Here is a 25,992-nt window from a genome sequence, read left to right as displayed (position 1 = left end):
GGGTCAGAGAGAGGGAGACACAGAATCTGAAACAGGGTCCAGGCTCTGAGCTGTCAGCACAGAGCCCGACGCGGGGCTCGAACTCACGAACCGTGAGATCATGACCTGAGCCGAAGTCGGCCGCTTAACCGACTGAGCCACCCAGGCGCCTCCAAAAAAATTTTTTTAAAAAGGAAAAAAAAGAATCCAGAAGTGGGAACTCATGTACAGGAAGGAAGTTAGCTAGACAGGCTTCCAATGCTATAGATTGTAGCACCGAATTGTGAGTTTTCATTTTATCCATCAGCCAGAGTTTGAGTTCTCTGAAGGAAGGGACCAAATTTTAGGTTCTTTTTATTTCTCACAGGGCCTAGCATATGGCTGGACACAACATATATACCTTATATATGTTTCAATTGATTTGAGTCCCAAAGTTTTACCTTTTTCATCCCAACTCCATCCTGTATCTGTAGAAGGAAGTCTAACGTCTGATCATCAGTGAAATACCCAGGAGTAGGCTGGCTACAAATGAGAACACAGTGATCAGTGGTGAATAAGAAGAAGAGGAAAACAAGGAATTCTCTTCTCCTGCATTGCCCCACATATCAAGCGATTGTTCTGAGGAATTTTGACACATGGGAAAGCGGATCAGAACGGCAAACACACAGAGGAACACGCTGCAAACCTGTGCAGGCCTTGCAGGCTCAATGTCCAGGAAGGTGTCAGATTCTGCCCCCGCAGCAGGACAAGGCCTTGTCTGGCTGTAATCAGGAGGTTGCTGCAGTTGGAATCAGGTGCCTTCACCATCTGGAGTAGCTCGACACCATCACTGAATTAAACAAGAGCCCAACAGTTAGCCTCCAGCTGGGATGAGATTCCCAACCCACCAGCTTGGGCTTTTGGTCTTGGTACTCTTGTATTCATCTCCCACCATTATCTCATCAGGTGGGCACTCTGTCATTCCAGGGAATCTCAGTTTAGAAACCAAACATCCCTAGAGAATTCATGCAAGTTCAAAAGGAACTCCCAGGAGAAGCGCTGCAGAGCCATATCTCTGATGTTAGACGCCCTGGGAAAGATAACAGAGCCAAGGATAATGGCAAGGAAGGCGGATGGAAACCTGGACAGGAGGCCTGAAACTGTCACTAAGCTTGGACAGCAACTCACTTGACACTGCATCAAATTATTTCTCTGTCTGGACAACTGGGACGATTCTATTTAACAACTGCCAAACTGACTGAAACAATGTGATACTGCCAGAGAAAATGCTAGAAAATGATTTGAAACTTCTGACAGAAAAGAATGAAGACAATTACCATCCAGGCCTGGGGTTAAATGGGTAAAATCCACTCCATGTGGAAAATGGCATGCTTTGGATTAAGAAATAAACAAAAATAAAAAATAATATTTCATGGATGCTAGCCTTGCTTCTGCCAAAATGAGTTTTTAACTAAGAGAAAAACACAGAAGAAGAGTAGGGCAGATGCTTCAGCACAGTTTTACAAGCAGGTCTTTTAAATAAATCTGTCTCCCTACCTGAAGGATTCCCAGTCTCACCTATCCCTCTCAGAACCCTAAACAAATATCCTTCTTTGCAACCTATGTGCAGAGTGGTCACAAATCATGATCACCAACACACAGCTATCAACACATTATGTTACCAAGAAAAGAAAGTTTCTAACTCACCAGACCAGAAGATGGTATATTAAGGGCAGCACTGTTTCCCCCCAAACTTCTGCCCACTTATTCACCAGCCCAACCAAACTTGGAGACTCCATAACACATGAGATCTCAGATCTCACTGTGACAAAGTCAGACATCTGCCCTACCTGTAAATGTCAATGAGCTCAGACAGGTTGATAGATCTTCGCTTCTCCCATTCTGGCTCTTCTATCTGCAGAGAAGGTGGTAAGCTGTCTCGATTTTGGGCCTGAACAAAAATGTCCCGCAGGGCGACAGCTTGGATATTTCCTAGCACCACAGGAAGAACCAACACTGAGAAGTTGAATTTACTAGAACTCTCCCAGGGTGAGGATCTGAGCAAGAGACACAGAGCCGAATCAGATGGGTCTAATATAGCCCACCCAGTACATATCCAACATGGAGTGACTGGAGAAGTGATTAAGTGGATGCTGCACAGTCTTTGGAGAAGGCAGCTGAGAAAAGCAGAGTTAATAACCCGCAATGGGTGGGGGAGAGTGAGAGGCCCCTGGGACAGGAGGTGGCAATAGGGCTGGTGACAGCAATTCCCGAGCTTTCATTGTCTCAAAAGGGAGGCCTAACACACACACACAGATGGGGAACAGCAGCGAAACTACACTTAATTCTTACCAAAGCCAAAAAGGATATAGACAGCCCCGTTTGTGGTGACATAAACCTGAGGACCAATCAGATTCCCCACGCCCACGATGTTGTACTTCACAGGTCGGCCCACCGGACTCCCTGTCCGGCCAGACACCAGCAGAAAGCACAGATCTGGCTGAAGAAGCAAAAAAACGGGAGTCAATAGATGTCATATCATCTCCTAATCAAGTAGCTTCTACAGAAGTCACTGCACTCTGATTAGCTAAGGGTTCAGAAACACTTCCCAACGTTGCACAGCACAAAGCCAAACCTGCTTCCCTTTTTTTCCCTGGAAGCAAGAAAATGAAGCCAATGTCCCATTCCTTGTTAGATATGTGCAAAAAGCATCTTCATGGTAGCTCAGGCAATTTCTCTGAAGCATGGTTGTTGCTGATTAACAGTCCTCTGAGGCACAGAGTTCTAGCCGAGAGCTAAGTATAGGACAGCTGACTGCTGGGTCTCTATTCTCATACCCAGAAATCCCCAGTAATATTTGGTCCCAACTAAAATCAACACGGGCAGTCTCTCCCATCATAACATTACATGTCTAGCCTGGCCACTATCAACCCTCAAGCAGAGATCAGCAAACCTATCCTGTGAAGAGTCAAAAGGTGGATATTTTAGGTTTTGCAACTCAGATGATTTCTGTAGCAACTAGTCAACCACCATAGTGTGAGAACAGCCATCGATAATAATAAATGAAGAGGCATGACTGTGCTCCAATAAAACTTTAGAAAAACAAGCAGTGGGCCAAATCTGGCCTGCAGGTCAGTTTGTCAACCCTGCCCTAAAGGGTTTTCTTTAGGAATAGAGTCACCGGTCACTACAATATGAGGATTGTAGTGATATCCTGACTTAAGTAAAGCTTTTGACGAAGTTTAACATCATGAATTCTTCTGGACAAGATAAAAAGATATGGTTTTCAGTGCACCTAGAGTAAGAGTCAATGCCAATCCAGAGGGAGACTTTTGGTGGGATGTCACAGCACTCTGCCATTATCCCATTGCTACTAATCATTCTCATCAAAGACTTGAATGAATAGCTTATCTCAAGCTTATCACAGAACTGAAAGTGATAGCTAATATGCTATATGACAAACTCAAAATTCAAAGAAGTCTTAGGCTTGGAAGATGGGTCAAAATCTGAAAGAAGAAATGGGGCCACTAAAGAGTTGATTAAGTAAAAGGTGTGGGTGCTTTAACGGATTATAAACAAAAACTAAATCTTAGAAAGGCTATCGCAATCTTCAGCTGCATTAATAGAAATATAAAGCCTATATCTAAAGAAGTAATAATTTCCCTATGCTGGTAAAACTGGCTATATCACAAATAGAATATTGTTTTCAGATATGGGTACCACATTTTAAAAGAGATATGGATAAAATGGAGTGCAAAGGAAAAGAAAGCAAGAAAGAGAGGGGTCTAGACTTCATTTTGTACAGAGTACAGTATAAGAAATTGGAGGTAGCCTTAGAGTAGCAGGTGTAGTGGGACGAGGCTAAGGGCTCATAGGCCTACATGAAAGCATGTAGAAAGAGGATTAGATTCTTTCAGAGTAGCTTTGTGGGGCTGAAGCTGGAACAGTGAGTGGAAGCTATGAGAAAACAGAATTCTCACCAATGTGACAGAATTTTCTTGACCAAAAATGAAATGAACTGCCTTACAAATCAGTGATATTCCCATTAGCCTGAGTACTCATGGAGAGTATGGATGCCAATGTGTCTAGAATACGGTATCAGACTATAGCACAATGGAAGAGGGTTCACCACATGGCTTTTAAGGTCCCTTCCCACCTAGAAGATCCAAACTGTTCTAGACCAGATCAGTTCCTCTCACCCCAAACCAGGTCCCACTGTCCCAAGCCCACCTCACTCTAAACCCAGATCTAAGAACAGAGTCACTCTAAGTCATAGACCTCGTATGTTCTATTCCTCAAGAAGAAAGAGCCTTCTATACTGTAGCTTAGAGTAAACCAGCTTAAGTTTCCCAGGTTCTTTGTTGCTGGCATCATGGTCAAGAGAGGTCAGTAGAAAGATGAGGCTACTGCTGTAAACCCATTGCTTCACTAAGATTTTTTTAATCTATCAACCATCTATCAACCATCTATCAACTTTTCAGGCAGAATGTGTAAATAAGTAAATTCTGTGACACAAGTTGGGCGATACACATTTTTGCTGTTTGGTTAAGACAAAAAAAAAAAAAAAAAGCACAGAGTTGGAGCAGACAAGAAGCTAATTCCTCTAATAGAGGCCACCTCACTATGGAGGGTCCTTAGAAGCCAGAACCTCTAGCCTGTCAACCACCTCTGGCTAATAAGCCAAAGGGGTATTAAGGCCGAGATTTTTAAACTTATCCAGGATACAGAAACTTTTTCAATTTCTTGCTATGCCTCTGCTAACCATACTTCCATTGAAAAGAAACTCCCCATACTTTCCACTTTGGCACCTTCAGATAATCACTCCCTGATGGGCATAGTCTTCAAAAATTTCCCTACACCCTGGTCTCTTTATTCACAATGACTGTAATAAAAAAGGTTATGTAAACAATAGTTGAGTTTTGGGTTCAATCTACTTTGAGACCAACTGGCTAGCTGAAGAAAAACTAACAGAAAGTACCCTTAAAACAAACTAGCCTTCAGAAATTTACCTAACTTCTTTGTTTTCATCTTACAAAGTATCACCAGGTGTCCTAGAGCAGTGCTCCTCAACACTTGTGATTGGTGAAGCACTTTCAGTTAGTCTCTGGTGCTCCTGGCAGAAAACCATAAAACACTGATAGATTTCACGCTATTCTAAATAATTTTACTTGCAGATTTTATAACTATACTCTACGCATATGCGTTACAAAAATCACAGCAGCAAACACAAGGTCTACTAAAAATTAACATATGCTACCAAATAAAGCAAAATCATCTACATCCACAGTTTTCCACAAATGTTATCTGCCAATTGTTCCTGGCAAACTCACATAGGAAGTCTGAGAAAAAGACTTAGAGGAACTCTGACACAAGCTTGAGGAAAAGCTTTAGGAGTAAAAACTTAAAGTTGAGATAAATCTGTTCATTAACATATTCTTTCCTGTGAATCAGGAGGGAAAACTACTGTTATTTTAACTGTGCACAGAATAACTAGTTCCAGTACCCCACAGCTCCAATAAAGCAGAATTGAGAAGCGTAATTTAAGGACCAACGTACTAGACTCAAAGTCTGTATTATCATAGCCTGCGTTACAGCTATCCTTTCTTAGGTCATTGTTGTTATTACTTATTCAATTTACAACATGCTCTATGTACATGAACTATCAGCCTATCTTATTGTTTTATGTAAAATAAAAATTAAGTATACATAACTAACAACACAAACGCATGGTCCAATAGGCACTACGTTAGGCACTTAAATACATTAGTTCCAACTTTCACAACAATCCTGTGAGTAGACAGAACCTTCCCATGTCCAGGGCCCACCTGGATCCCATGGCTTGCCCACGGCCACACAGCTACAGCAGAGCACGAATTGAAACACAGACCTATTTGGCTCCAGAGCTCTACCATGTCACAGTCAATGGGAACATAATGAGGCTGCCGGGGAAAACGAGTTCATGATCGTAATTTATTCATTAAGTCTCACAAAGACTATTTGCTTAAACCCAAGCCCTCGTAAAAAGCTTTCGAGCAGCATTTATAATAACAACACCAGGAGCTGACTAAAGTTGGAACATTTCCTACGAGAAACACAGACCATTTAATACAGGGCATACCTGCAATTCCCCAATGGCCAGGACTACAAGATCTCGAACACCATCTTCATCCAAGTCTGGCAGCACCACCCCTGGGGCAGCCAGGGTACCGTTGGATAAGTAGTTTGGGTTTAAAGTCCAAATGGCTTTCCCTAGGGGAGGGCAAAGAGGCTGATCACAATTTACAGCTTTCGGACTCTGGAAAAGGCAGACGCCATGCTCCCAGATCAGAAAAGAGAAACCCAATGGGCAAACGACAGACAGCAGCTCTTCCTTACTTTTTTAGTTTTTATCTTACAGGGGACAAACAGAGCAGGGAGTGTAAGCTGAAATCCTCAAGTGTCTGACTCATAAACCTGTGTGATAACTTCATGCCTAGATTTTTTAGATAAAATAGAAGTGCTGAAATCTCTTCAAGAAAGAGGAGCCCACTTGTCTGGGGCAGAGAAACTGATCTGTAAGAGATTATTACAACTACTAAGGAAACATCCAGGGGCAGCCGGCCAGACCAAGTCTCCCTCCCGCTACCACATGTTCACATGAGCAGGGAAATTGTAGGAGGTTTTCAAAATGACTTCACTTCTGCAGTTAACTCACATTTAAATTTTTTTCACTCAAAGTTACCCCACTACCAAACTCCAACCTCTAAAACTGGGAAGGTTGCTATGCATTCATTCAGCTTCGCTCAAGTACACTTATGGTGGTGTCGGGGGCCTTCATTATATTTGATTCTCTTTCACTCCTTGTGTCATGGATGTCTGAGTATAATAAGAAGTCAAAAGGCCAAATCAACATGCATCAACAAACCTTAGTTTCTTCCCTGACCTTTGCTGAGGTGGTTAATGGCCAAGTTTACACAGGGACCCTGTATATATCAGATACAAGAGACAGAGCTTGGCTGTCTTTTGTACACAGCAGGAAAACTAGAAACCAAAAGCCTCAGGGTAGTTTCTGTTTGGGCAATTCAGTTTAGCCCCAACCTAACACCAAACAGGTTTAACCATGGATCTATTACTCAATCTATTCAAACCCTTTCTCTATCTACCTTAATACTCACCTTCCCAAGTAGTAAAATCAGATTTTCCATCATGCGACAGTGGTAAGGCCCCCTCCACACGAGACTGTTCTGACCAGAGACTGTGACTCACTGGAACAGAGGCTTTTGTGGAAAATGATCTTTACCTGAAGTCGCATTGAACGCACTGAACATCTTATGCGTCCCTGTCACGAGGCAGATGGTCTCAGCCACGCTTCCCGGTATCAGATCCAAACATGTAATATCTCGGGCCTCCTCGGGGAGGGGACTCAACCAGAGTGTGCTGCCATTCATCCCCGAAAGGCACACAAGGATAGCAGCTGGCCTTGAGACACCTAAAAGCACTCGAGAGATACAAGAAAAGAAAGGAGACACAGAAGATAAACAGTACAGGTGAGAAGGAGGCCAGAAAACCAAAAGTAAATGGTGCCGAAGCAGCACCTCACACCTGTGTATTCTGCTCCTTCCCATATTTCTGGCTCCAAGTCTCAACAACAGAGTTCCTCTCATATCTGCCCAACACACTTCTCACGTAAGACAAGAGGTGTGGACCTCATCCGGGCCACCTTGTGTGCATGTTGCACCTCCCCCAACACGCTTGTTTACATGTCCGTCACCTCAGCCCCCACTAAATAGCAACACTCGTAAGGATAAAGACTGTCACATTAATTTCTGTATCCTCAGTGCCTCACAAAGCACCTAGCACACACAGCAACCAATCGTCTGCTGAATAAAAGACAGGAGCAAAATCTAGAACATGGGAAAGTCACTGCGGAGAACAAAAGCAATCAAGAGGGTAAGGCATGCTCAGAAAAGTCAGACTGAGCTAGAACATGCACAGAGCAGGGGCAAAGAAATACCTGAGTTCTGAGACGCCGGGGTGGCTCAGTCAGCAAAGCCTCCGACTCTTGATTTCAGATCAGGTCATGATCTCACGGTTTATGAGATTGAGCCCTACATCGGGCTCTGTGCTGACAGTGTGGAGACTCCTTGGGATTCTCTCTCTTCCCCTCTCTCCGCCCCTCCCCTGCTCTCTCTTTCTCTCTCAAAATAAATAAATAAACTTGGAAAAAAAAAAAAAAAAGAAAGAAATACCTGAGTTCTAATCATTGCTAGCAAGTGCTCCTTGAGAGCAGAAAAAATAAAACATTTTAAAAATAAAATCCTGAAGATTACATGTAGCAATGATCAGTAGGCCTTCCTGGTCTAGACTCCCATGGAATCAGCTGATATAGCCCCAGTCAGGAAAGAATACTTGGGAAAACTTAATGTCTATGTTCAAGGACAGCTGGTAAGGGATCAGAGTAGCTCATCTCTTTAGTAAATAATCCTTTACGTCACTTAATTAACAATTAGAATAACAACTTTCTCTCTTGCCAGTTTTACATTCACCTTCAAGATAGGGATGCTGACTCATCTCAACACTTTCCACTTCCAGCAACAACCAATATGGACAAAGCAATTAAGTTTTAGAGCTTCACTGTACCTATTCCTCAGCACTGCTAATTAAATATACAACCAAAAAACAAGAGACAAGCTGTGGCTCACTGTTTCAGACCCTGTTGCCAGAAGCATTGATACACATGACAAATTACAGTAACATATGTTAGCTTCCGGACTTCCCAGGGTTGCTGTGATTAATATACTGTGCTGTCCTTCCTCCTTAAGGACCCTCTGAGACTCCAGATCAATTCTCTGAATCATCTTTTTCCAGGTGGTAATGGGCTATCCGTTCCCCACCAGACTGTGGCTCCTTGAGGCAGAGACCACATTCATCTTGTTTAGCTTCAATATGACTGGCACAGCTCTATGTAAGGTGCACAGCAGGTATTCAATTCATAGTTGTTGAATAAATGGATGCACAAATGAATAAATAAATAAGTAAATAAATAACATAATCCTTCTTGTGCTCAGTGGCACAGATCTTTGAACCCACTGGCTGGGGTTATGGGCACAGCAGTTTGACATGAGGGTCAAGGATGTGAACTCCAGAGACTCTCAGCTATACAGTTTGATCCCAGCTCTACCATTTACCAGCTATGGGACTTTGCCAAGTTCCTCAAACTCCCTATGTCTGTTTCCCCATATGCAAATGGCGAACAGAGGGATATTAGTCTACCCCATAGGATTATGTTGAGAGATAAATTTGTTCATAACATGTTATACACTTATACCAGTGCATAGTATACAAGAAGTACCATATGTTAGCTCCAGTGTTTTCATCATCTGTAACAAAATCAGGCTAGCCTGCATTGTGCCCAAACCCATGGCCTTGCCATTAGGAGTCCTGATATATAGCAATCTGTGTAAAACAATAACTAAAAAAAAGTCTCCAGGGGCGCCTGGGTGGCTTAGTCGGTTAAGCGTCCGACTTCAGCTCAGGTCACGATCTCGCGGTCCGTGAGTTCGAGCCCCGCGTTCGGCTCTGGGCTGATGGCTCAGAGCCTGGAGCCTGCTTCCGATTCTGTGTCTCCCTCTCTCTCTGCCCGTCCCCTGTTCATGCTCTGTCTCTCTCTGTCCCAAAAATAAATAGACGTTAAAAAAAAAAAAAAATTTTTTTTAAATAAAAAAAAGTCTCCAAATCTAAAGGGGATAGGGAAAATTTTTACTTCAAAGGCTAATAGTCATAGACAAAAAAAAATGTAATTAAAGTTCAATCATATAAAAGTCAATTAAAGTCAAAAGTCAACCCTCTAGGCTGAAGTTTCTCTCTGCAAACAGATCTATTCCTAAATTGCTTCTACAGATTACACAAGACCCAGAAAGTTTTTTTCTAATAATGTCAGAGAAGAGGGCAGCTTAGCATTCCCTAAAACATACCTAGATGTTTATTCCAGGGCCTGGATGATTAAAAAGTAGCTACTAGGGCATCCTCAGCCTCAAACCAGAGTTCCTGTATCAGTTTACAGACTACAGTTTGAATCCACAAACCAGAAGCCCCCATGTACCTACACTGAAAATGCAACTTTTTTTTTTTTTTTTTTTTCCTGTAGTTGACATATATCACACAATCAGGTTAAGTTGTGGTAAGGTTTAATAAAGAGACTGTTTACAAAGTTGTGGTCTGGGTACAGACAAACCACAAGGGATAGTGCAACCCCTTAGAACTGTTACCACTCCCAGGCACAAAGAGACAGGAGAGGAAGTGATTCCTGAAATCCCAAAAAAGAAAGTCCTATGAGAAGACCACCTTAAGAGAGGATGTGACCTATGATCAAGGATGTAGCCAGCCTGAGTTCACCCTGGCAGGGAGGGAGCCAAGGGAATAAATACCCTCCCCCCACTCTCTTCCTCTCCTCCAACTTCTTGCCTGTGCTTCCTATTGGCCAAACCCAATCAGAAGTTGGTAAGCAAGGTAGCCTGTTGACATAATGCCTACTGGTTGGCCTTCCAGTGCAGAGAGCAGGGTGGGAGACCAGAGAGAACGAGAGAGGACTAAACACGAGTAAAAAGAAAGCACCTGGCCAAGATACATGTGTGTAAAAATATGTTAGAACATGAACAGAAGCTTTCTGCTGGGGATGGGAAGGTCAGATTGGATTAGCATTTACTATAATCTAAGAAGCAGTGGAAAATTGGCCGGGAGAAAACTCAAGAACCCTGAGAACTAATGCTGTTCATTGGTGTGTAGACAAGTCACTTCCTCTCTGGATCTCAGCTTCTGTATTATGGGACTGGGCGACCCACTAAAAGTTCTTCCAGCTACAACTCTCCATGATTCCTTGAAACGAGCTTTGCTTACACACAGGAGCTTTCCAATAAGGTTAGTCACATATGATAGACCCATGATGACTTTCTATTGATTCCAGATCCTTTTCTATAGTGCCCTTCCGGAGACAACCCTCATGTTTTCTCTTAGTTCACAGCCCCTCCAATCAATGAACTTCTCCTGTAGCAGCCTCTATAAGACATGTCTCTTACCGACCGCACTCCCATTCCTTGAAGTTACGAAGGAGAGAAGTACATCGCGCAGGCCATCTCCATTTACATCAGCCAATTCCAACGGAGACAGGTCCCCACCTGATGAATACATAAAAACAAAAAAGTCCTGAGTTAAGTCACCACAAACCAGTTCTCCCAGGTTACAAAGGGAACAGACACAGAGCACTGCCAGCACCTCCCTAAAAAATAGGCAGACTTCTGGTTCCTAGATAAGACAGAGTACACACAGTACTGCCTATTCTTCTAAGTGCAGCTCAAGTCCCCAGGCATTACTGAGAAAACAAATGTAAGAAGACTCTGGAAGGCGCAGAGAAGGTAGCATGGCTAGAGATTGCAAAACCCAAGGAATGACAAGGTGATGACTCCCCTGGGCTTTCTTTTGGCCTGAAATGTCCCAGACGAGGTGCTGCAGAAGCTGGCAACCAGAAATGCCAGCAGGTACAGACAAAAAAGGTCCAAGAAAAGCTGGCTCCCCTAGCCAAAGGACCAGGAAAGGAGCAGCATAGCAAGACAGGCAAGTTTTAGATGACAAGTGTTCTACACCAACCAAACACCATACAGATAGAACTGTGCCCCCACCCCACCCCCACAGCAAAGGCCAAGTGAGAGCCTAGAGTTCCACTTTGCCCAGCTGTAATAAGGCACCCTTCCCCCACCCCAACCAAGGTCACATCGGAGAAGGCCAGGTGGGGAGCCAGGACTTTCATCCCTGCCTAGTGCCCTCCACACACACAAGGGAAGCCTATAGTTTTACCCCTACCTGGCATGAATGAGGCAGCTCGCACCGCCCCTGCCTGGATGGTGTCAGCAGAGGCCTAGCAGGGAGTTTGGGCTTCCCACTGAGCGGTGACAAATAGATAGTGCCACCCTACCCCTCAACAGTGTGGAGTCAGAGGACACCTGCCAAAGTTGGAGAGAACTCATGCACAGCTGGTGGAAGTGTAAACTGGTACAACCACTATGGAAAATAATTTAACGTAAATTGAACACACACACACCTTATGACCCAGCAGTATCACTCACAGGTGATCTAGAGAAATGCTCACACACTGCATCAGCAAACATGTACAAGAATCTTCTTAACAGCATTATTTATTTTTTAAAAAATAGAAGTCACCTAAGTGTTCATCAACAGTAAAATGAATCAATAAATCATGGGATAATCATACCATGGGAAATCAGTGATGAAAATGAGTAAGGTCCAGTTACAGTATATCAATATTGATGAACCTCAAAAAGCATTTTATAAACATGCTAAACAAAAAGAAAAAACAAGTCACAGAAGCCTGCTTAATTACATTTATACAAAATTCAAAACGGGAAAAATTACTTTACCATGTGGTAAAACTTTAAAGAAAAGTAAAGAAATAATGACACAAAACTCAGGGCAGTAGAACTCCGGCAGGGAGAGGTGGCTTTGGTGAGGAGGGACACATGGTGATTTCAACGGTCTTTATAATGTCTTATTTCTCAAACTCGATGGTGGATACATCAATGATTTGTTCCTAGCCTTTACACCATATACAAATATTATAAGAGCTCACTTAGAACCATCAAAAAAGGAAAGAAGAGGTGTGCCTGGGTGGCTCAGTCAGTTGAGCATCCAACTCTTGATTTCAGCTCAGGTCATGATCACAGGGTCATGGGATTGAGCCCTGTGTTGGGCTCCGGGCTCTGAGCTGAGTGTGAAGCCTGCTTAAGATTCTCTCACTCTCTTTCTCTCTCACTCTCTCTCTTTCTCTCTCTCTCCCCCTCTGCCCTTCGCCCCTACTTGAGCTCTCTCTCTATATAAAATAAAAAAAATTTTTTTTTAATAAATTGAAATCTTTGAAAAAAGGAAGACAGGGAGAGATATCCTGTGTGGTGGGAATACAGCATACGTCACATCTACCCAGTCTTGCCTTAAGAGAAAGTAAAGGTGAGAACACAGAACTCATCAGAAGCTAAATCAACTAAAATTAGTGAAGTGTCAGAGGTAAAATACTTCTAAACGAAGATGATGTAGGGGTTTGGGAGTATCGTAGGGGAGGGAAAATTTCTCCTCTACCTTCTTAGGGTTCCTAGCTGGGACTGAGTAATAAAACATAATGAGATAACTGGTTAAGAAGACAGACTGACGTGACAAAAGGACTCAACGTTTACTGAATGAAATTTCACATGTACGTGGGAGCCCCCACAGAAAAATAAAGACCTGGAGAAGTGCTTACGTACTAGGTTGAACAAAGAGTGGTAGCCATGGGAAGGGAGCTAACACGTCTAAAGAGACTAAAGGAAGAGAAGAGTTATTTTAACAAGGTCTCTGTTTGCACAGACTTCCCTCAGCCTCAACCCCCTGTCTCTGTTGATTAGAAGGCTTCTTTCCTCCTGGTACTGGGAGGGCATCTTTCACATAGGAGTTTCATCTCCTGCTTCAGGGAAGAATTAAAGGTCAAGGTCAGAGTGCCCTTCTTGCATCTGCTGCTATTCATGTGCCTTCAACTCAAAATAAACAATATTTTGTTTGCTGTGACATATTTTGGGGTGGTGTTCTGAACCCCCGCACCCCAAGGCAGTTCATAAAAGACAGGACTGTTTGGCACTCACAGCTCAGATGGAATCGCATTCTGGACCCAGAGCAAGCTGTTTTAAAGAAACCTGCCCCAGAATGAGACAAAATAGCTAGAATTACTTGGGTGGCACCAACCTAACCATTAGGAGCAAGAAAGAAAACTTACCGCAAGAAAACAAGTCGACTTTACTTGAAAGAAATTATTTCAAAATTCAAATTGGGTGAGGCTCTTATAATCGACAAATGCCTGAGGGTCCTACAAAGCCCTGGCCTCTGGTCTGGCCAGGCCTTGAGCCTTACTTTTCTCTGTAAATAGCCCGTCTCACAGCTTTGCTCTCCCCTGACAGTGTTGGCTGCACTGCAAGGACCCAGCAAACCAATGCTCTGTCCTATCTGCATCTAATTAAGACCAACGCCAATAGAAACACAACAGAGCAGCGACCTTCCCAAGCTTCTGGAGCTGTATCAATCTTTTTGTTTTATTTCCAATTTTAACCTCCTAACCACCTCCACACACAGGGAGAGGAATGCTATATGACACACATTTATTTGTAAAGACCTGGAGGGAATTTTCAACGTCATCAGCATACAGTTTTACAGAAGTTTTACAAAATTACATGTAAACTTGAAGTTTTCCACAATTGGGGCTGGAAATCCTGCAACTCACCTCTCTGGGGGCCCAGGTGGCGGCTCCAAGTGCTGTGCAGATCTCTGGGGGGACAGGGGATCAGGAAAGCACACACGAGCACCAGGATCATGGAGATGACCAAAGTTAGCAGGAAGACAGATGTGCGTACGTAAGACACAATGGAAGAGGTTGCCTTCTGCTCCAGGCCCCCAAGAGGTTCTGAGGGGTACCCCTCTGTGGCGACTTCTGAAAGATGCGGCTTTGCAGCCCCCACAGCCTCAGCATCTGAGTCAGGTTCTGGCACTTCTCCCAGAGGGCTCTTCCCGTTTTTGACCCCTCCATTCTTCTGCTGCAAGTTGAGCACAAGGTCATCCTCGCTCTCGTCACTGTCGGCCTGTGTGAGGGGGTCATACTCCCCTAGATCTGGACTTTTCTTCCCTGAAACACAGAAAGACGGAATGTCAGGAAGAACTAGGAAGGAAAAACCCTCAACAATTACATGGCAACTGTGAACAGCTAAAAGAACACACAGAAAACAAAATAACTTAAGTTTACAAACTTAAATCTTGATGGCTATCTATAAAACAGATGCCAGCAAAATGGGGAAAGAATGGGGGGGAAGAAAATCAGTGTTCTAGAATTATTGCTTTTATGACTTTAAAAAATTGGAAAAGAAACAAAGTGGCAAATTTCAAATACCTTTTTAGTTTTTTTTTCAATATATGGAATTTATTGTCAAATTGGTTTCCATACAACACCCAGTGCTCATCCCAAAAGGTGCCCTCCTCAATACCCATCACCCACCCTCCCCTCCCTCCCACCCCCCATCAACCCTCAGTTTGTTCTCAGTTTTTAAGAGTCTCTTATGCTTTGGTACCTTTTTAGTTTTTAAAAAAAAAACTCTTAATTTGTGTGAATCTCACTAAAGAAAGACAAGGCTCTTATATCAACCTTCCATATGCCTTATGTGCAGATTTCCTTTGATTTTCTTAGATCTGTGATGTTCCAATCCTTCCTGGAACTTGCCTAAACTTCAGAAGAATCGTTCTCTGGGCACTGCTTCTCACAGTCGGATATTCGTGGCTTCCTAATGGTCTCCACAGAAACAGCTTGCAAAGTAGAACACTGTCACCTGAAAACTCACTTCTGAGAAACTTCCTATGATTCTAAAGCCCTGTCAGTACATGTTTCAGTAAACACTGTTTACCTTTAAAAATGCTATTCCGACCAAGTATTTTAGGAGGGGTGGGACCAAGCAGGAATGCAGCGGTAAAGGATTTTTCTCAAAGCTGGCTTACACAACAAGCGCCCTATTTTTACTTAGACTCTACATTTATTTGGGGTGGCTGACAGGTGAAAATTATAGGAGAGCTGGAGCTCCCTATGTTGTTGGGAGCAACACTTGCTCCCAAGCCACTCCTTGACCCTCACCGCCAATGACTAACTGCTTTTATGCCTTTAGTTCATGCTATCACCATGCAAAAACCAAGAAAAAATTTCCAGTGTTAGAAATTACATGGTAAGTTGTACTAACATAAACTCCATTGTTAAAGCTTTTATTAAGAAGAAATGTAAAGGGGCACCTAGGCTCAGTCAGTCGAGCGTCTGACTCTTGATTTCAGCTCAGGTCATGATCCCAGCATCGTGGGATCAAGCCCCACATCAGGCCCCTGTCAGACTCCATGCTGAGCATGGAGCCTGCCTAAGATTTTCTCTCTCTTTCCTTCTGCCCCTCTCCCAACTCTCCCCTCCATCAATCAATCAATCAATCAATCAATAAATCAATCGTGTTTAAAAAAGAAATATAAAAAAGAAAATACGACCCAGTTAATTAAAAAGGAAAAAAGAAAAATTCTTGATGTTGATCTCTGCCTCTTGTCACTGTGATCTTGGTGATGTCACTCCATATATTATGTCTCATTTACTCAAGACATAATATGAAGCAATAAAACACTATATAGAAACCAATATGGGAAGTAAAATCTTTAGTGTAAAGCTTAGTGCTTGGTACACAGAAAATCAATAAATATTTTATTAAAAAAATAAACATTGATGGGTATTGAGGAGGGCACCTTTTGGGATGAGCACTGGGTGTTGTATGGAAACCAATTTGACAATAAACTTCATATATTGAAAAAAAAAATAAACATTACACAGATATACTTTATAACATTAAGTATTTTACAAAAAAAAGCACAGAAGATACTGAGCAAACTGGCATTCTATTAACTAGACACTCCTATGTATTTTCACTTTCAAAGCTATTCATTTTATCAACAAATATTGGATTTGTCTTGTAAAGGCACAAATTGTAAGAAAATAGACCAATTATTAGGAATTTAATTCAAAATAGTATTTCCAAATTATGCTATAAAGTCAGTACAGGTTTTAAGCTAATCTTCTACAATTTATATGTCTACTCCGTGAACCAAATTATTTTATTAATTAGGGTACCCCATTTTCTAACTGTCCCATATAATTTTAGTTATAATAATCTGCAAACAGAACCATAGGCTGTTATAATAATATTAACTCTAAAACTTAAAACAAAAAAATTTTTTAACTAAAAGGATATACCTGATGGGATTAAAAATGTGATATATACATCCCATGGATTACTATCCCACCTTAAAAAGTAAAGAAACTCTAACATGCTATATAATACAGACGAACCTTGAAGGCATTATGCTAAGTGAAATAAACAGAGACACTGTATGATTCTTATATGAGATATTTATCTAGATTAATCAAATTCATAGAAACAAATTAGAATGTAGTTTCCAGGGCCTGGGAGTATGGGTAAATGGGGATTTGTTATTATTTAATGGGTACAGGTTTCCCTCACTATCCAAAAGTAGAGTATTCCTGTCAAAATCCTCCTAAGCTGTAATAGCATAAAACAAAGAAGCAATTATCATTAATTTATATGGAAAATTTTTTTGAGCTTTCCCAGACCCAAGCAATAACCTCTCCTAGGCTTTTCTGATACCTCAGGGCACATCTTGCTAATGGATGCACAAAATAAGTTGGGATGAAGCACAGATGCCCCCAGACACAGTTCAAAGCCCTGGCGGCTTGGGGCTGAGATGCTGAGGGTGGTTCCCAGGCAAGGAGTTCGGCGGGACCCCTCCCACGGCTGGGGTGAGCGCTGCCTCTCTAATGACTTGCTGCAAAACAAGCACCGAATGCTCTTTTCACTTTTTGCCTTTTTTCACAAAAGCGAAAATCCTCTTTGGATTTCTTTAGGTTAGTGAAAATAGGCACTGACACAGGTCTTTCATAAAAGCAAAGGGACATAATGCAAACTATCAAAGAGCGGGGGATGCCTTACAGAGTTTCAGCTTTGCTAGACAAAGTTCTAGACACTGGTTGCACAACAATGTGAATATGCTTAACAATACTACATTTAAAATTGGTTACATTTTAAACGTGCATTTAAAAATGGTTGAGAGGGTGACTTTTATGTGTATTTTACCATGATTTCAATTTTTTTTTTTAACGTTTATTTATTTTGGAGACAGAGAGAGACAGAGCATGAACGGGGGAGGGGCAGAGAGAGAGGGAGACACAGAATCAGAAGCAGGCTCCAGGCTCTGAGCCATCAGCCCAGAGCCCGACGCGGGGCTCGAACTCACGGACCGTGAGATCATGACCTGAGCTGAAGTCGGACGCTTAACCGACTGAGCCACCCAGGCGCCCCTAAATTTTTTTAATTAAAAAAAAAAGACTATATCTAACAAAGAGGAAATCAAACACCCACCATGCAGTCACTCAGCATACACCTGAACATAAGCAGTGTGAGGGAAACTCACTGCCCTCCAATCCAGAAAGCAGTTCCATACACTGATTCGAGAATCTGTTTCTGGCCATTTGCCGATTATCTGCCCTAGTTCTAACTTCTGGGACCCCTCTTCCACATGCAAGTCCTTCAAAACGTGAAGACACCAGTCATAAGAAAAGTATGGCATGGTGTTTAAGAGTTCAAGTCTTTACAGGCAGACAGACAGACAAGACAGACAGTCAAATCTTGGCTCCATCTCTTTTTAATCATGTGACCTCAATTAATTTCTCAGCTTTAGTAAGCCTTATTCTCCCCATTTCTGAAATGGGGCAATTATTTTTCCCACCTCATGCAACTATTTTTGAGGATTAAATAAGATAACATATGCATGGTCCTTAGGGTCTGGCTTATAGTTGCAGTCAACAGATTTCAGCTTCTATTATTACTGTTGGCATTATTTCTCCCAACTGCCCAATCTTGTCTTCCCCGGGTTAAATGTCTCCACCTCCTTCAACTCGTCACTTGAAGAAGCACCGTTTCACGTGTCCTCAACATCCTGGTCGCTCTGCTCTGGACACAATGTGATATGTCAGCGCTTCTTAAAGTATGGTTCTTGGAACTGGATACAATCCCCAGGGTGCAGTCTGACCAGGCCAGGGGAGGGAAGAACCATGTCCTCCCTAATCTAGAGAATACGCTATAATTTGATTACTGTAACCTAATATCTTGCCAGCTTTCTTGGCAGTCACATCACACAACGGATTCAACTCAAACTCCCAAGTATTGTCTACATACACTCAGGCCATCTTATATAATGGTACAATTGGATTTTTAGCATCAAGTGAAAAATTTAGCATTGATACTTACTAAATTCAACCTTGCTTGTCAGTTGCCACCTTGCAACAAATATACCAGTCTAAAACAGTCAAAGTAAAACCATTACTAAAATATTGGCTAACAAAACAGTTTAAAAGAAATGCATTTTATGATATCACACACTATCACAGGCAGGAAGAGAACTTGGCTGCTTATGCTACAGAAACTAGTAAAATCTTTACTAAACCTATAAAAATAATTTGCAAGCATCCTTTGAAAATCAGCTGCTCTTAAAATGGTCTGTGTAAAATACTATATACTTCCAGTTGATGATAGCAAAGGAAAGCATTTCTGTCAGTAGTCGTCCTAAAAACTGGGGGGTGGAGGGAGGGGTGTAATAAAATGGGAGAAAAGAAAACAACCACATTCCCAAACTACAATTTATGAAAAATTGTTGCCAAATGCAGCAAAACTTGTATCCTATTGAGGAAGCACAGTAAGAGTAGATACATGCATCTCAGGTCCCCACCAGTGAGCAGAGTTCACAGAGTTAATAATGACAACAATAAAGGTGATGGCAATGATGATAACTGAAAAGTAGGAGTGCCTACTATCCTGGGCACTGGTCCAAGCATGTTAATTCATTCCATCCTCATGACAACCCTGGAAGGTAGGTATCGTTGTTGTTGTTGTTGTTGTTGTTGTTGTTGTTGTTGTTGTTATTCCCATTTTACCAACAAGAAATGAAAATATAGAGAGATAAGTTGCATAAGATCACAGAACTAGGGAGAAAGAGAGCCAGGATTCAAACTCAGGCAATCTGACTACAGAATTCACAATCCTAACCAATCAATTGTATTACCTCCCTTGTTCCATGGATATATAGCCAAACTGGTTATTTCTTGCTTAGAAAGACCAAGTCCGGGGTCCCAAAGGCATCAATGGGCCCCATTCAACACCACAGACTCAAAAGCAAGGTAAGAGTAAATGAGAAAGGCTTCTATGTTTACAGGAAGCAGGCTGTCAGCCTGGCAGGTAAGAAAAGTAGCTGTACACAGTCAGACCTGAAGAGGGGGATTTTTTTTTTTTTTTTAAAACAGGCTGGGGCCCAAGTAGATTAAATTCTAGCTTCTAACTGCCCTGGCTCACTCCCCCAGCCTCTGCCTGCATGTCAGCCAAGAGCTAGCTATAAAACAAATGACCATTAAATATGATTTATAATCAGAAAGAAGCCATCATTAGTACTGATTCTATGAGATACTTCAAAGTTCTGCAAATATTCAAGAAAGAAGTTACAAAAAAACATAGCCAACAAAATCTACTGAGGAACCAATGCTGGACAAATTATGCCACAAAATGGAAGAAATAATGAACAGATACTTCCCCAGGGAATCCAAGAAATTAAAGAAAACAGTTTCTCTGAAATAAGAGTACACACACACACACACACACACACACACACATAATATTTCTAAGAATAAAGGACAACTGAATAGAGAAGATGAGAAGTAAACAAGCAGGGCTCAGAAAAACAATGGAAAAAATAATAAAACAAGTTTAGAAAAGATACCCTTACTGGAATGAGCAAACAGGCAGACATGGCTGAAAAGAGTCCGAGATATAAAGGGCAGACTGGTGGAAAATCAAGCAAAATGAAATGGAAACAAGAATGGCTGGTAGTATCAAGCACTTAGTGTGCCCTCTTCCACACCCTTTTACTGCCTTATCTCTGCAAATCTTCATAACAACTTTTGGAGACAGAAACATTATTATCTCCGTTTTCAAGATGAAGAAACTGAGGTTTGGAAGTTTAAGTAACTGGGCCCACAGTTAAACAGCAAGTAAGCAATAATGCAAGCATTCAAATCCAGGCAGTCTGGTTTTGAGGTCTCCCATGGAAAAGATCAAGGCTTTCAAGAAGACTAAAAAGGCATAGATACAGACAGCAAAAGTGACCCAATATATGCGTAACTGAAGAAGACAACGGAAAAGAAAATGGAACAAAAAACAACAATTAAAAGACATGCCAAACAAGCTCCTGTAATACAGCAAGACCCAAAATGGTAAAGGGTACACTGAGTCCCAAGAAAAACTGATACAGAATAATCAATACTGAAATATATTGCAAAAAAGGGGCTAAACTTCAAGGACAAAAAAAGAATCATATACGAGCAGCCAAGCCAACGGAAAGAGAATCCAGTCACTAAAGATGGGAACAAAAACCAGGCTAACTTAGTAGTGCAATTGCTGGGTTGTAGGGTTTTGAAGGGGCACATGCACCCCAATGCTTACAGCAGCACTATTAACAATAGCCAAAGTATGGAAAGAGCCCAAATGTCCATCTACGGATGAATGAATAAAGAAGATGTGGTGTGTACACACACACACACACACACACACACACACACACACACACACACAATGGAGTATTACTCAGCAATCAAAAAGAGTGAAATCTCGCCATTTGCAACTACGTGGATGGAACTAGAGGATATTATGCTAACTGAAATTAGAGAAGGACAAATATCGTATGACTTCACACATACGTGGAATTTAAGATATAAAACACATAAGCATAAGGGAAGGGAAGCAAAAACAATATAAAAACAGGAAAGGGGACAAAACATAAGAGACTCCTAAACAGAGGGTAACTGGAGGGGTTGTGGGAGGGGGGAGGGGCTAAATGGGTAAGGGGCATTAAGAAATCTACTCCTGAAATCACTGTTGCGCTATATGCTAACTAACTTGGATGTAAATTTTAAAAATAAAATAAAATAATCAGGCTAACTTCTCATCAGTAACCTATATTATCAAAAGATAGTGTATTTTTCCAGACATTACACAAAGCCCAGCTTAATTATTCCAGACTATAAACTTGATCAGAGAACTCCTATGTAAATATGTTTGCTATCTTTCACAGAAAGACAAGGGATTGTGAAGTATAAAGTACACCAACTTGCCTGAAGTTATAATCATGATCAAATCCACACTTCAGAAGGCAGGGCACTTTAGCACTCTTTTCTCTACTGATTACAGCCACCACCCATATTTTTAATCAATGAAAGGTTTTCAAAGAATAAAGGAGAGGATACTGATTTCATAATGTATCAACATAAATGAGCTTTCCACAGCTATCACTTTTCACCTTAGGAAGACTGAGGATGCCAGTTAAACAGCATTCCCAAAATGGTACAGAGGAAAACAGGAAGGAAGTGCAACTGTATCTTCCCCAGGTATGTTCAGGAAAATATGGTGTAAAACACACCATTCTGTGATATGTGATCATAGATTAGATTATCCAGGGCCCATAACGATTCTAAATTACACATAATAAAACAAATCATTACAGTAACATTGCGCTCTGATATACCTTTCAGGGTTTGACCTTCAAACTTTAAAATGGACTAAAAAAAATATTTACTTAAGATAAGTTGTTCCACAGGCTGCTTTATGAATGTCACATTGTCCTTCTGTTACTAATTTACCCTATCATATGCATGTGAGCCAAACATCTTTCCATCTTGGGCTTAGTGGAAGGGTAAGAGACTGAAATAGATTCCAAGCAACTGTCCTTTCTTCACCAACTTGATGACATCTGTCATTAGCTCACTGTTACATTAGGCCTTCCTTCAGGAAGCACATTCCTAAATGAGCCTGGTGCTAACAAAGATGATAATAAGAACTAACACTTACTGAATAATAACAAACCTCTTCAGTACATCCATTTCTTCTACTAAGACAAATAATCCCAGGGCGCCTGGGTGGCTCAGTCAGTTAAGCATCCAACTTCGGCTCAGGTCATGATCTCACGGTTCATGGGCTCATGCCCGGTATCCGGCTCTGTGCTGACAGCACGGAACCTGGAGCCTACTTCAGATTCTGTGTCTCCCTCTCTCTCGCCCCTCTCCAGCTCGCACTCTCTCTCTCTCAAAAATAAATAAACTTTGGAAAAAAAATTTTTTTTATTTTTTTTTAACATTTATGTATTTTTGAGACAGAGAGAGACAGAGCATGAACGGGGGAGGGTCAGAGAGAGGGGGAGACACAGAATCCGAAACAGGCTCCAGGCTCTGAGCTGTCAGCACAGAGCCTGACGCAGGGCTTGAACTCACGGACCGCGAGATAATGACCTGAGCCGAAGTCGGACGCTTAACCGACTGAGCCACCCAGGCGCCCCCCAAGAAATTTTAAGCCAAATAACCCCATGAGGTAAATATGTAGCAGAGTGTGCAGTACCTAAAGAATTTTCCACAATAATAGTATTACGACACATGAACAAACTAAAGCTTAACAAGATTAAATAACCAATCTGGTAAACACTGGACTTGAACCCAAAGCTGTGTCATGCTCTTAGTTACCATTCTAGTCTGCTTCCTTACACATAGAAATAGTGAGGATGTCACTGTGGTGATCATTTTGCAATATATACAAATATCGAATCATTACGTTGTATACCTAAAACTAATAGGATGTGTCAATTAGACTTCAGTTTAAAAAAAAGAGACGATGTTAACTAAGGTAACATAACACAGTAGCCCAAACTGGATAACAGCCTCACAGTCCCAATCACAGGAAATCCAAAAAAAAGTTATTAAGAAGGCAACTTCTACCTAATATAAAAACTAAAAATTGTATTTGGGGCAGTGGGGAGAAACGACAAAAGGGAGACAAGCAAAAGTACTAACAAAAACAAACAAAAGAAACCACAACCCACATCATCGAAGAGAACACATGGCCATTGCACCCGGGCCTTAAAAAGTATGGAACATACCTGTCTCTTCAGGTCCAAGGCGCTGCTCAAACACAGGCCCAAGGACCAGACTATACTTTCCCTACCCTGTCAGCTGAGTTACTGCAACTGAATACTCCAGGGAGTGATAGTGTCACAGCCTTACGATGTGAGAATGCAAAAGAGCTCAAGAGTTTCAAAAGCGTTTTTCTTGCATTCCCATCCTTAGAGAAGAATAATTATCTATGCCGGAAAAAAAGAAAAGGAACTTAAAAGAAATAAATCTAAATATGTCTGACATCTCATTATCCTTGGAGAGGATATCATCCTACACTAAGGATATACAAAGGTACTCTCTTTAAAGTTAATTAATCCTGGGGCGCCTGGGTGGCTCAGTCGCTTGAGTGTCTAACTTTTGATTTCAGCTCAGGTCATGATCCCAGGGTCGTGGGATCGAGCCCCACGTCCAGCTCGGTGTGGAGTCTGCTTAAGATTCTCTCTCTCTCTGCACCTCTCCCCTACTTGTACTCTCTCTGCATTCTCTTAAAAAAAAAAAAAAAAAAACTAATCCTGCAGGTAAAGGCACACATCCATCCCCCACTTCATTCCAATGTTACATACACATTCCAAGACAGATATTATCAATGTTCCTTCCAATGTTCTAATGAGCCCATGTCGGGGGAAAAATGTCTCAGGTCACGAAGTCTGGGGACAGAAATGCAAATTCATACCCATCCCAGTGTCATCCATGGCACAATGTGGCAGCAGGCTGGAAGCTCTTTTAGAATAAAGTCCCTGTGATACACCCTGTGATGCCATATGCTGGATTATCCACCAGACACCAAACTAGCCCTTTCTTCTGATGCCAGTGAAAGCAACTGTTTTTCCTACTAACCCTGCTTTTCCCACTATCACCGTATCAGCAAATGCATGTTTGCAGCTTAATGTTCAAAATTTATTTGGGCAGGACAAATATACTTTTATTTAAAAAAGCAAGCTTGTAGCGGCACAGTCCCATTCTGGAGGTTTAAGAGAAAATTTTTAAAAACTTGAAGCTGCTGCCGGAAGTACTGAATTAGCTCTAGAAGTTGTCGACACTACCAGTGTGCCTCCTTAAAGAACATTCCACAATTTATCTGTAACTTTCAGGGGCCAAATCCTTTCCCTCCTCAATACTTAGCCTTGAAAGCCAGAGGCTGATCAATAGGAATCAAACCCCAGGATCTAGAATCAAGAGACCCCAGAGGTTCTAGTCCAGGCGTTTCCAATACCGTTTTTGCGACCTTGGGACAGGTCAATTAGCCAAATAACTCTCATTTTCCTCTTCTGTAAACCAGAAGGGGTAAACACCTGTCCCGCTTACCTTATGGCTGCGTCAGTGGTGTCATTAAGCGGAGAGGCTGCTCCAGAGGGTGGCCCGCTGTCCTGCAGCTCCTGTCCCCCCCTCGCCCGCAGGGCCAGCCCAAGACAGAAAGAACTGGGGACCCTGCGGTATGTGGTCCACGGCGCTCAGGAAAGGATGCTCCCCTCACCAGCCCTCCCTTTGGGATGGCGGCGACGCGCGCTCTGACTGCCGCCCTCGAAGCAACGCCCGCCTGCTCCAGGCCACCAGCCCCGCGCGCCTCCAGCGCTCCCTCCCTCGAGTCTCCCAAGCTCGCCCCGCGCCCGCGACCCCCGACCAGCCTGGCGCCCCTCTCGCCCCCTGGTGGTGACAGACCCCCAGCCCGTGGGGGCTGCACCGGCTCGCCTCCGCGCGCCTGCATCTACGCTGGGGCTGGGGCCAGGCCCCGACCGGCTTCGCCTCCAGCGCCTCGCCTCCCAGTCTCCCCAGGGCCCGCGGGAGCAGGGTGGTCGCGAGGCTGCGACTCCTTACCCGGGAGCTTGAGCGCCCTGGACAGCACAGTCGCCATGGCGGAGGCCCCGGTGCGCGTGCGCGCGCCCGCGTCCTGCCGGGAAGTGTAGTTCGCAGCGGGCCGTGCGCGGGACTGGGACCGGGGAAGGTGGGAGCCGCGAGGCAGAGCAGAGCCGGGGCAGGCGCGGGGTTGCGGCACCGGAGTCCACGTGCACGCTTCTGCCCGCTCTCCTCCCGCCCACTCGGAGCCAGACCCCTTTCCCGGCAAGTCACTTCACTGCTCTGAGTCTCACTTTCCTGCTCAGTGAAATGGGGAAATAATAACTACCCCGGAGGCTTCCAGTGAGAATGGAATGAGATAGCAGGTATTAAAGCAGGAACTGGTTGTGAAATGAGCCTGGGCTTTGGAGTTAGACGGGATTTGAATCCTACCTGCATACCTTGCCAGCTGGGCCATCTTGGTCAAGTCACTTGGCATGACTAAGCTTCAGCTTCGTTTTTTAAATGGAGACCCTACCTAATTCACAGGCTTATTGTGAGAATTAGATAATCTGTTTAAGACACAGGGCACACACACAGTAAGCGCTCAGTAAATGTGTTTCTTT

At 42.8% G+C, this 25,992-nt stretch overlaps 1 protein-coding gene across 1 annotated transcript in view; it reads right to left on the bottom strand.

Moving 5' to 3' along the window:
* The window catches only part of FAM234B (family with sequence similarity 234 member B), a 35,603-nt gene extending 10,063 nt beyond the window's left edge, over positions 1-25,540 (bottom strand). The window contains exons 1-9 of the mRNA XM_060658322.3: positions 25,409-25,540; positions 14,249-14,647; positions 11,013-11,111; positions 7,238-7,426; positions 6,077-6,207; positions 2,311-2,458; positions 1,809-1,950; positions 665-808; positions 420-501 (exon numbers count right to left, since the gene is read on the bottom strand). Coding sequence (XP_060514305.1) covers positions 420-501; positions 665-808; positions 1,809-1,950; positions 2,311-2,458; positions 6,077-6,207; positions 7,238-7,426; positions 11,013-11,111; positions 14,249-14,647; positions 25,409-25,445 — 1,371 coding nt within the window. The 5' untranslated portion in view covers positions 25,446-25,540. The remainder of the gene's footprint in view (positions 1-419; positions 502-664; positions 809-1,808; positions 1,951-2,310; positions 2,459-6,076; positions 6,208-7,237; positions 7,427-11,012; positions 11,112-14,248; positions 14,648-25,408) is intronic.
* Between the last annotated feature and the right edge of the window lie 452 nt (positions 25,541-25,992).

The sequence above is a fragment of the Panthera onca genome, chromosome B4 (assembly GCF_046562875.1).
Source record: "Panthera onca isolate mPanOnc1 chromosome B4, mPanOnc1 haplotype 2, whole genome shotgun sequence".
Lineage (NCBI taxonomy): Eukaryota > Metazoa > Chordata > Mammalia > Carnivora > Felidae > Panthera > Panthera onca.
The sequence above is the reverse complement of the archived record's forward strand: the minus strand, read 5'-3'. Positions and strand labels throughout refer to the sequence as shown.